This window comes from Homalodisca vitripennis, chromosome 3, assembly GCF_021130785.1.
Source record: "Homalodisca vitripennis isolate AUS2020 chromosome 3, UT_GWSS_2.1, whole genome shotgun sequence".
Taxonomy (NCBI): domain Eukaryota; kingdom Metazoa; phylum Arthropoda; class Insecta; order Hemiptera; family Cicadellidae; genus Homalodisca; species Homalodisca vitripennis.
Genome location: NC_060209.1, coordinates 133,404,963 through 133,417,883, shown reverse-complemented (window position 1 = coordinate 133,417,883; position 12,921 = coordinate 133,404,963). Strand labels below are relative to the sequence as shown.

The window sequence follows — 12,921 nt, the reverse complement described above, 5'->3', positions numbered from 1 at the left end:
CACTGGGATAACATAATGACTCATCGAAACGTGGATGATATCGCTAATGTGTTAACATCAAAAATAGTCCAAGTGTTTGATGAATGTGCACCCTTGGTGAGAAAAAGAATAACAAGAAAGAAAGCTCCTTGGAGAGATTCAAACATAGCATACCTTACAAAAAAGAAGAATAATTGTAAACATACTTATTTGTCTCTGAAAACACAGATTTCTAGGAATGCATACTGCAGGGCTCGTAATGCACTCAATGTGGCCATACGATCAGCGAAAAGGAAGTATTTTACTGATACTTTGAATACAAAAAACTCTAAAACTTTCTGGGCTACTTTAAGAGATGGTGGTTTGATGAGGTCAGTTGAAGAAAAGAACCATTCTGTTGAACTAGAAGATTTAAATCATTACTTCTCAACTATGGGTTGTAACGGGACAGTGAGCACAGAAAAACTGAAATTCTTTAACAGTAACAAATGTGCAGGGATAGAATCTACTTTCACTTTTTCTCCTGTATCCGAAAGTAAGGTAAAGGAGTTGATGAACAGTATCACAAGTACTGCATTTGGTGTGGATGGAATATCCATAAAAATGGTTAGAGGCCTGAGTCCCTTTTGCATTGGAGCAGTTTCTCACCTGGTCAATGTATCATTGAAAACTGGCAATTTCCCTTCTAGTTGGAAGCAGAGCGTAGTGGTTCCTCTGCCAAAGAATCTCAATCCTACCTTAGTTTCAGACTTTCGACCTATCTCAATCCTTCCTGTCATCTCCAAAATACTGGAAAAAGTTGTGGCAGAACAACTAGTCTTATATTTGGAATCTGAAGGATTACTTCCTGAAACACAGTCAGGATTTAGGCAGGGTTTTAGCACTTGCTCAGCACTTCTCAATGTCATTGATGAAATTATTTCAGCTAAAGATAAGGGCCTAGAGAGTATGATTACTTCCCTTGACTTCTCCCAAGCCTTTGACTCGGTGAATTTTGATTTATTGCTAGCAAAGCTAAGATTTTACCAGTTTGATGATATCTCAGTTAGATGGTTTTCATCTTATTTGTCTGGGCGTACGCAATGTACAAAGGTAAACGGGAAGTTATCGACAGCACTTCCTAGGTTCGTCGGTGTTCCTCAAGGCAGTTGCTTAGGACCGATTCTCTTTCTTATATACACAGCAGATTTGAAAGATCACTTAAGTCACTGTTCTTTGCATTCCTACGCGGATGATTCACAGCTATTGATTTCTTTTAAACCCTCAGAAACGGCTGAGGCTGTCCGTCATGTCAATACTGATTTAGTGAGTGTAAAGAAATGGTCAGACGATCATGGTTTGCTATTGAATTCTAATAAATGTTCTGTGATGCTTGTAGACCGGATATCTTCGAGTAGTCAGTCAGTGAATAGCTGCGCTGAACGGTGTATATTTGTGGACGGTAAGCCTTTGATGGCAAGTAATAGTCTAAAGATTCTTGGTGTTACTATTGACCCCCAACTCGATTTTTCCAATCATGTCAAAGCTATATGTAAAACAGTGACAATGAGATTAAAGGCCCTTTACAGATTAAGCACAATTTTGCCAGAATCTTCCAAGCTGGAAATTGTTCGGTCAACAATATTTCCTGCTATACATTATGCTCTTCCAGCTTTTGCTTGTTGTCTGACTCAGGAAAATTTGATGATACTTACTCGTCTGCAGAACAGAGCACTGAGATTCGTTTACAATCTGAAAAAATTCGACCACATCAGCGAGTACAGATTAAATGCTAAGGTGTTGTCTATCATGGGTGTCTCCGACTTGCAAACCGTCAATCTGGTCCACAAAATTCTTCAGACGGGAAAACCTGAATACCTCAGGGATAAGCTGGTATTCAGGCAAGAAATTAATGTGCGTAGTACCCGTCAGAACAGCCTATTACACCTACCAAAGACAAAGCTGGAAATGGGGAAAAAAGGGTTTTAGTTACTTTGGACCAAAGAAATACAATGCTTTGCCACCCACTTTAAAAAGTTATAGCTGTAAGAAATTTAAGGGGAGTGTGAAGGTGGTGTTTGCCTGACCCATGCATATGCATCAGGTTAGTTTAGTTTTTATAGTTTAGTGTTTTACGTTTATTTTATGGTTTACGTTATTGTTCTCCATGTGTTCTGTATGTCTGACAAGAGTTTTCATGAAAAAAAGTTTTTGTACTGATGGACGCTTGCTAAATAAAGACCTTATTTATTTATTTATTTAAAATATGGCAAAAATTAAATTTTTATTAATTTTAATTCACTGTATACTCAATGCACATTTTAACTTGGACATTGTGTAAAAAGAGGAAAGGGATACCAGAAATCATGAACCAAAGTTTGGTGTAGGAGAAACAAAATATATGAGAAAGGACAACTTATTGGTGTTAGGATATTGGCAGAAGAAATCTCAAGAAAAATCAAGTATTATCATTGACTACTAAGGGAAAGGTTAAAAGTGAACAAAGAGTGAGAAGAAGGAGAAATACAATGAAAGTTACTACCAAATCTAAAGTAATATGTGATTACAATGATTTTATGGGGGGAGTGGACAATGGGAATCAAATGTAATATACCAATTTAGGTGGTAGAAAAACATTGAAATTTAATATCTTCGGTCTTATGGTATTAAACCCCTACTTATTATATAAAGAAAATACACAAAAACACACGTCTAGATTAGACTACACAGTATCAATTATTGAAGATATCTCCAGGGAATGGCTCATGATTCAAGAATGTAGACTAAATGTTGTAGACGTGGCAAATATAATACTGACTAGAACTTCTAAAGGTGGTAGAGACACTGACAATATCCCAGAACTAATTGTAAAAATACCAGAAAACACGGAAAAAAATGTTGCGCTTGCAGCAAGAAGAGTGCACAAGAAGGTAGGAAAAGGGAAAAAGAATCCACTTTCATGTGTTCGATGTAAAAAAGGACTTAATTCTAAGTTTGTAACTCAACACAACTGCTAAACAGATTGTTTTATTATGTAAATAGCCCAAATCATGTTAGACCTTTTCTTTTTTTTCTATCCTACAGTTGTATATATAGTTATTATCATGGCTATCACATATATGAAAAATAGTAGTCAGTAAAGGATATGGATATTTTTAATCAAGATATACATTTTAGTTCCTTGTAAAAAAAGTGAACAGACTGCTACAGAGAAGTAATACGGTGCATGCACAAGAAAATATGGGAGAGCCGTTGATTACACGGTTTTAAGCCGTAGGTCAGGATAGGATAGTGACAGGACTGACCTGAGTTAGAGATAGCATCGTTTAAATTTTGTCTTGAAGTGTAGCAATTATCAATAAATTTGTACTAAGTCTTCACAAAAGCCTCTGGTCCATGGAGATGGAAAGGATAAGGCTATGAATTTTTGTTGTAAAATATTTTTTATAGTCGTGGTACACTGATCTTATTGCTATGGTGCCTACCATGTGTTTTCCATTTCTCTAACAGCCTCCCCCTCAAGCATGTTGTGAGTAGGTAATGTCTAGCTAACCTGTGTAATAGGTAAATTGTGTCATGGACAACTTACAACTAAACTGATATGTTTGCTACTATCATACATAGTGGAATATGTTAGGTTGATATCTAAGTTTGATGATAATTTTTATTCAAGAGCATAACACATAAAATTATTTCCATTTTCACTGTACTCAATCTCATCTTTAGTGTTGTTAACCATACAAGCATGACTGTATTTAGGGGCTTAATAGTTTCCCATTTTGTTGTCATAGCTCCAACAAATATTAAGCTGGTTCGGAAAGTGATTGTATATAAGTATAATCATTGTTTTTAATAACTAATTTGAAACAGTTTCATGTGTCTTTGAATACACAGACATAATTCAGGAAAAATGAGGCTTTAAGTAAAAGTAACTTGTTGCCCTACAGTTTAAACCCTAGAGCTGGCAATGGTATCACTCTGCAATGGCGGCTCTATTTCAACAGCCAGACTGATGTTTTTTACAGTGTATCCCATTTCATAACTGTTAGTCCAAATGTAAACAATATTATTTGTCAATTTATTTCCAAATTTTTTGAGAACACTATAATGACAATGACCTATCGTTTCTCTGTAAATAATTTTTTTACAAAATTAAAAAAATAAAGTTTTTGTAAATATTTTGTTGTGCACCTGCTTAGGAATAAGTTTTAAACCAAAACTGTAAATGTATAACTTATTCTAAATTTTGTGCTGATTCCAAAAATATATAGTTATTCTAACTTTTACCTCAGAGATATTTCAATCAGATGAAATGACTACCATGTACTTCTTGACAAAAATAAAGCCTGGTGATTCAAAACTGCATCTCAAATTTTGTAAAACTTCAGGTGTGATGAGGTAGAAGGCATCGTCGATCCTTGTTCTTAATTCATTGAGAGTGATTACAAGTGCAATTCTGATATTAGTGATGGAAGCGCGAAAGACGTAAATATATCTTATGCTCAAAAAGTGTTTGCCAATTCATGGTTTGTGCGAGGACGTCAAGATGAGTTATTTAGGTGATTGTACAATTTACAGTATGATTTATTATTTATAAAGTAATTTTGTTAATTAAAATATCTAAATCTCCTAGGAAACAAGAATTTGAAGAAATGTCCAGCAGAATCATTAAGAAACAATACTCAAATTGTTCTTTATTTTATTTGTAAGCTTATAATTTTAGATATATGCATGAACATTCTATTTATGTAAAAATGTTTCTTTAAAAATGTATACAAAATACTAAAAAATTAAATTAATAATTTTATTACAAATATAGTATCTAGTACAGTAAATGAAGATTTTACTGTGAAGACAATGGTAAAAACGATATTATCTCTATTTTTTTATGGATTTTGTTTTAGAAAGTTTTAAAGAAGGTCTTACTGTTTTGCCCAATTTAATTGCTGCTACCGGTCCTGCAGAGGCCCCATTAAATATGTCCTCAATGGGTTAAAATGTAACATGTGTTTTAAATCAATTTATAATAATTGCAACAGATTCAATTTCAGTGTTAGCTCTGGTAACAAGAAATAAGTTCATTTAAAAATTGAATTGTTAATGAAATTTTTAAAGAGAGACCAGTCTTCTTTTCACCCATTCTCTGCCTGCTCTTATGGGCAATTGGCCAGAGATCTTAAACAGAACAGTATTTATACAAATGCTACAGTCTCAGTCAGAATTTGAACCATTGCTATCATATCTATCTCAGAGTCAAATTTTATTAGAGTAAGGCTGAAAACCGACTCTCTCAATGGTTTAAAGTTACATTATTTCATAATTTAATTATGTATTAAGGTGCATATTTATTCTGCTATATTTATTAAAGTGTCTTTTATTTTTTTCAGGTTTTGAGCCTGGTACCATATATTGGATATAAGTTGAAGAACATTCTTATATATAATTAATATTTCTTTTAAACCCTAATCAGTGCATAAATTGTTTGTCGAGGCACCAAGAGTCGATAATTAAATGTTTTATTGAAATGTGAAAATTTATGTCCATGTCATAAAATTTGTTTCTGTTAATAGTTGTCTTCTTTCTATTCCTGTCCAAAAATTTCAATTGGTTGTGAATTCGCTAGGTATAACTAACACCAGAATCTATACTTGTCAAAAAAAGTTATATCAAATTTATAATAGTTCAGTAAGGTTTATCCAAACTCATTCGACCTTTTGACTGGTGGGGTTTTCCACAACAGTCATGCCCCAAAAAGTGAGTTTTTTGTTTAATATATTTGTTAAAGAAGACAGTATATAATTTACTAGGAAAATGTAACTCATTTTTATTGTTTTTATTTTAAAACATTTAAGAACAACATACAAAACTCATCATAAAGATACATTAATATATGTTAGTATTTTTTTATATATACAAATGAGGTAAAGCACAAGATTAATTTTGACAGTTTTTAAAAGTGTATACATGTAATGTACCTTTAGGAATTTTTAGTGATGTGAAAGGCTTAGAAGTATTCTGGGATGAATAGAGCAATGTCACATTCGCAACACATCTATTACCCATGTTCTAGTGCCACCGATCCACTCTCTATCCGTTCAACCATTTTCATTACTATCAGTATCATCACAATAGTATCCTTATTTATAAAATTTTCAACTAGAAATTCATCAGAAAATTTTTCTTGCACTACTCTAAACAATCACTAATTATGTGAATGGTCTTATCAGTACCAGCAAAAAGAATCAAAAATATTGTCTAAAATATTTATTTTTATTGAAAAAAATCAACAGTTTCTTTACAAACACAAATTTATGAAATATACAAACTATGTCTCTTTGTGATTGGACTCAATGACGCAGACTGTGCTAACCTGATTTGGTTACAGTAATTTGATACATTTGACTATTTGATTCTATTTAAAAAATGACACTTATGGATTATCAAATAGATAAAAGTTTCATTCTTATTCCTCATCAGTAAAGTGACATAATAGTGTGTGAACTGCCAGAGCCATCTGTGAATGGGTACATAGACCACTAGGCATTAGGTTGAACATGTATCACTAGACCACCATGGCAATTTGTTCAGTTTTACAAATGTACACATACTTTATTTCTGCTAATTTTAAAGATAGAATATGATTTTAGTATGTAAAAATGTAGAGGACCTATATGAAGGTCTACCACCATATCAGTCCTATATCTAGGCTCTTGATGGTAAAAGGATTAATTAACATGTTGACTGCAGCAGATGTCTCACGGCCCAGAATTAGATTGATACTATTACTGTGCCTTCTCATACTATGGACTTTAATACAGAAATACTTATTAATAAAATAGAAAAGACCTTTGTGAAATACCTTTACAAAAAATATATAAAAAGAGGAATTAAGAAACAAGAATGTTATGAAATTTGTCAAGTTATTGCTATTATGTTAATGCTTTATGACTATGTCGATTAGTTAGGCGTAAGTCGTAATTAACTTAATGATAGCAAATTATTAACTTTTTCATTTTCGAAGTGCCTGATGATGGAATCGTTGATTTCAAAAGGTTTTGCAATAAAGAAATAAATATTGGAAAATTAGTATTTATTTACCAGTTATAGTAAAACTTTTCCTAATGCTCCAAGATTCTTCATTTAATGATAGCAGATAACATTTAAAGATTTAATTTTGTACTTGGTCCCTATAGACGTAAATTGTCAGTTGTGAAACCCAGATCCTCAACCCATTACTAAACTATGGAGGTTATACCCATAACAAAGCTCATTTATGAGCAAAGAATATTTTTTATTAATCTTTTAAGGTATTATCTTCGTAGTTGGTACATGTTCCATTAACCACATTTTGATACATATTAAATGTATCAATAACCACTGTTATTTAAGATATCTTCTAGGATACATTTTAGCACATTTAAAGGACGTGTCTTTTGTACTCAGTAGAAACTTAATTTGTTTTATTTGAATATGGAAGAAACCCCATTCAACGTCGACAAAATGGTTTCAAGTGTCAATTTTACGATTTGGGAGTGGAAGTAAGCGTTCTTCCCCCACAGTCCATAAATCTTTCCTGAATGACTTGATATTGGAAAGGAAGAATACAAACCTATTTTTTAGGCACATCTGTAGTATCCTTCTGGAGGCATTTTCTGTGAGATAGATGTAGCCCTTGGGGTAAGAGAGGTAAAAGAAAAAGTAGTTGTGATCAAACAAAAAGTACTTTTAACTTTCGATGCCAGATCTTGCAATCCTGGACTACTCTATATTAATTTTTTGGCTCTCTTATCATCAGAGGTAAATTCGTTTCAGAGCTAGTTAATCATCTCCTATGTGCATGTCGGAAGGTTTAGGGCAAGAACCAATGAGAACAAACATTAAGCACACAATGGGGTTTATTCCAGTTTTATTTCTGTTCAGTTTCTTGCCAGGCTTTTTCAACAGGGATTTCACATAACTAATATGACATCTTGAAAATAACTGCATGAATTCATATTAAAACTAATCATAAAAAGGAGTTAAATTAAAATATGAATGTTTATAAAATGACTTTATTAAAAAATCACAAATCTTTATCTCTAGAGATTCCATAAATCATATATGAGAATGCACTCACTTCATTTAAGGTTAATTGTACATATTATTTCAATCATCCAAATTAAACCTTACTTACAATCTTATATAGAAATGTAATGTAAATAAGTAAACTCAAACTACCAGAAAACTAAGCCCTTGTCCTAGGTAAGGTAAGGTCTTTGTTATGTCAACTGCAAACACGTGACTACAGGTAAAGAGATCAAGCCAGTGGTACTGCTAGGTGACAAAACAGAGTAACAAAAATCATGCTTTCATCATTCCAATTGTGATTTAGCCATAAAGACCATCTTTTGAAACTTCCAAAGAGGGGACAATTCAAAAAATTAGAAACTAAATTTTGGTTAGCTTGTTTAAATTTTTTATTTTATCTTGCACTTTCACCTGCAGTTTAACCCTTTAAGTGTTACGGTCATTTTCCAAAGTCATATGCTTCAATTGCCTGTCATTATTCTGTAAATTTGAAAATGTTTGGTAAAAAAGCTATTGCACAACTATTCAACAAATATTCATAATTTTTTAGTTTTGCGTCTAAAAGTGAAGAATATGAAATATATCTTATTATTATAGACACAACATTAAATAATAATTACTACACATTTTTTATAGTTGGCATAAAAAAATATGTTTGAACCAATATTTGGCGAATCTTTTTTAAATATTTATTTATGAATAATACCATATTTAATTTAACATTTATTTTTTAAAGAAAAAAAAGTAGTACTGCCACCTAAATACAATTTTACTTCAAAATTCAAGGGTTTGAAATAAAGGTTATTGTTAAATAAAATACACATATAGTAATGCATTTTTTATAAATAAGTAAAAAATATATATTATTGTATTTATTGTATTGATACCTGATGTATTGATAGTTTATAACATACATAATAAATTCAGTTAGATGACTTAAATAATGTAATACATGTTTTTTTAGTATTATTGAAATATCATTAACATGGTTGATGCTGGCACTTCATGCGCATGTTTTATACAACTCACTCAAAGGGTTAAAGAACTCGATGACTGGCAGAAATTTATGTAAAAATCTAAATATGATTAATTATTTTGTTACTAATAACTATGGCTTTTTTATATACAATTTGTTTAACCATACAAAACGTTTAACCCTAGATTTAGTGCTACAGTAAAAGTTCAAAACGATCACTTGGATTACTGCATTCTGCAAGCTTTAGTTCAACTGAAAATCACAAAAAAATAAAAGCCCTGCTCAAATTATAATTTTTTTGTATATTTTCCATTTTTTCTTGTCAAGACTTTATCAATATAATAACATTTTTTTAAGGCGAAATAAGTTGTAATAAGAGAAGAGTTTTCCTTCAATCTTCCTTTACAGATTCTTAAAAAAACATCAAATATACTTAAAAAGTTATATAATAAATTACTAAATCGTGCAATTCTCATTTGTAGCATTCGTGCAAAGCATTTGTAGAAATGTTGTGTACAAATTTGTGGAAATTAAAAAAGTGATCTTGTAAAAATTACTGCTCACTTTTCACACAAGAAATAAGTTTTTACATGAAATAACAAATTCTTTTGTACAATGAAAAAATATGCTTCTGGAAAATGACAAAAAATTATGGATTAATCCATAATTATATTTCATATCTTGAGAAAGAATTTAATAAAAAAAATAATCTTTTAACATTATATATTTGTAAAGGTAGAATGATTTGCACACACTTTTCCTTTATTTACTATAGTTACTTAAATGTATATTGATACAAAAAATGTTATGTTATCCAGTCATAATTGGTATTTTTATTACCAAATGCATGAACAAAAGATCAATTATTTATGTTATTACGTTATAAGAAGCTTCAAATGACACTGAACAGATACTAAATCAATTAAAATTTAATACAAAGTGTCTCTTAAAAGTTATCTGTATTTTTAACAATTATTTAACCGGTTGCTTGAACTAATAATATAGTGTTTACAAATACCTTTTTGCTATTTTAAGTAAATCTTTATTTTTAACTCTGAAAATATGAGGCAAACTAGAAGTACACAGAGAATTGTAATCTCTAAGATCAAAATTATTCTGTCCAATCCAATTATGCCAATAATTATATCTCACGTAATACCTGATCTATCACCAGAAATTGACTGACTCATTTCTGTACAAACTACAGATGGTGCAACAATTAAAGGACAACAATTACCGGTTATGATTAGAATCCTGATTCAGGGTGACGCTCTGAACAGGATCTGTGATCAGATGCCTTAAAAAATTAACTTTGACAAACCCTTCGGTTTGTGATAACTTTTAGGGACGCTAGATCGGAGGGAAAGAAACCTCTTCCACCAGTAGTTTATGGATGGCTCTTGAACAGAAGGTGGCACAGGCGATGAGATTGTGGGAGTGAGACCCCAGGCAGAAATCAAAGTCATTATGGAATGTGCTTGTGAGAGAGAGAACCTTCGTCTGCAGTATAGGAGCAAGATGACCAGGATTTCTACTGACAGCCAGGCTTTGTTGAAGGCGTTGGACTCTTTGTGAGTTTAATTCTAAACTTGTCTGGGATTGTTATCAGGTTGATTCTTCCCAATGTGATTTTTGTCAGGTTCCTGGTCATGAGGAGGTCTTTGGGAATGAAAAAGATGATGCCTTGGCCAACCTGGGATTGGAATCCAACATGATGGGGCTTCAACAATTCCTAGATATGAATCCTTTAGGACTGTCTCAAAGTGAGTTCACAATGCACATGAGACAAGGTGGAGATTACATTGGTGCCTGAGGATGAGTAGGCTGGTCCTGCAATAACCTTCAATCAAAGTGGTGTCTGATCGTCTCTTCTTAAGTACAATGGGAGGAATTTAGCTGTGCTCGTAGGGCACATATAAAAACACCCCCCCCCTTGTGTTTGTTGAAGGGGGTATTTGTTGACCCTTTCAACAAATAAACACTATCTGTGTGGCGGGTTGCATTTACGTGCTAACCGCTGAGATGAAGGCGCAACAATCTCTTTAACAACTCTAAACTCACAATTCCGATTTGCAGATTAGTATTGACAAATATGTTATTTTCAAAACTACGTTAAAAAACACTATAACAACTGAAAAACAAGGATAAGTCCTATGATTTGGTATTCTCTTATTATTTAATTCCACCACACTCAGCACTGTCACAAAACAGACTGATTTTAGCGAGTGTGATGAGTTATTTGGGCCAATACGATTCCTGAAAGGAGGGTTTTACCCATGAGTCACAGGAGATGTTTTCGGGACGCAGCGCATAATGCTACCCCGCCACCCCTCCTGCCTATCACCACACACTCAAGGTCACGCGTTCAGCTAAAGTCCTTGAACTGTAGATCAGCATCTTCTCAGATTATGGACGTCTGAGTATGGGACGTTGGTACCTGAGGAAGCATCGTCACTGAGTGCTATGCCATCTTTGCTAATTTGAACAAGGGTAATGAATTTCCCCAGGAAGACCTGATGGGTTGTTTTCAGCAGTTTGTAGAACTGTTGAACCTGTAAATGGGTTGGCCTCATAGCATACTTTGGTGTGCAAAAGGCCCATAAGAAATCAGTAGTGCATGGCAATAAGCCATCACTTAGAAGGAGAAGATGCTTTTTGACCAAAATAGAATTCTTATACCTACATATAAGTATACTTTCTTGGTGAGCAGCCATTCAGGCAAACTAAACTATGGCACTGGAAATAAAACTTATTCAATTTAGAAGAGCCCCTACAACAAACACTAAACCGGAAATGAAATCCCTGTTCTCCTTTGATTAAAAAAAGGTATTGCTTCAATCAAATAATATAATTTGTTCCTTTGGAGCCACACAGTATGAAAAAATCAAGTAAGTTTATATTTATTTTGAATTATAAGGCTAATGGTTTAGGGAGTGGAAATAAACTTATATACACGGTTCAGTATTCAGTGTTGTATGTCAACTTGTTATGTTATATCAATTTTGTCAATATTAAACAAAGTAAATTGCACTCCTATTATATGAACAATATAAGTATTAACAGAGAACGGAAGATGGAAGAGTACTGAATGTCTATCTCGTACACAAATGCCATTTATCATAAAAACGGTACTGTCAATTGTTTAATTCCTGTCAGTAAAATGAACAAGAAAACACACACATACTACTGAAACATTCAGTGTCATCTATCTAGAGGTCTCTTATAACGGATAGCACCCTCGGAGCTTTGGCCTAGCAGCATTGTTTGATGAGCCTTGTAAATGGGTTCAAACTCAGCCAACTGCGCCATAAATCCTTCATTTGGGTTTATGCAAAACCTGCTTTGTTGCACCAATGTGAAGGCATCCCTGTAAACAAAACCTTCATTTAATATTTTTTACACTTTGTCATTAAAATAATGCAATTACTACATAATAATACATGTGTTATTCTTAAATATGATTTTACGAGGTGTGTTCAATAAGTATCGCGAATTTTGTGTATTTTCAAAAATTATTTATTTATTCAGGAATATCTATTTTGTCCCCTTCAAAGTAATCCCTCTGGGATATTATACACTTGTGCCAACGTTTTTTCCAATCTTCAAAGCACTTCAAATAATATGTATCTTGTTCAGCTCCTCCTTTGATGCCGTCTCTATCTCGTCAATCGTGGTGTAGCGTCGTCCTTTCATGGGCCTCTTCAGTTTCGGGAACAAGAAAAAGTCACAGGGGGCCAGATCTGGGGAATACGGTGGCTGCGGTATCATTAGTGTGTTGTTTTTGGCCAAGAAGTCGCATACAAGCAGTGATGTGTGAGCAGGGGCGTTATCGTGGTGCAAAAGCCAATTTTTGTTTTTCCACAAATTTGGGCATTTCTGGTGGATTGCTTCGCGCAAATTGCGCATAACTTACAGGTAAT

The 12,921-nt window shown here is 33.0% G+C and overlaps 2 protein-coding genes across 2 annotated transcripts in view; one reads left to right on the top strand and one right to left on the bottom strand.

Moving 5' to 3' along the window:
• The window catches only part of LOC124358358 (regulator of nonsense transcripts 2-like), a 42,226-nt gene extending 36,701 nt beyond the window's left edge, over positions 1 to 5,525 (top strand). The window contains exon 13 of the mRNA XM_046810660.1: positions 5,346 to 5,525. The gene's annotated coding sequence lies outside the window, so the exon portion shown is untranslated. The remainder of the gene's footprint in view (positions 1 to 5,345) is intronic.
• A 6,433-nt stretch (positions 5,526 to 11,958) lies between these two features.
• The window catches only part of LOC124358357, a 31,602-nt gene continuing 30,639 nt past the window's right edge, over positions 11,959 to 12,921 (bottom strand). The window contains exon 7 of the mRNA XM_046810658.1: positions 11,959 to 12,368. Coding sequence (XP_046666614.1) covers positions 12,203 to 12,368 — 166 coding nt within the window. The 3' untranslated portion in view covers positions 11,959 to 12,202. The remainder of the gene's footprint in view (positions 12,369 to 12,921) is intronic.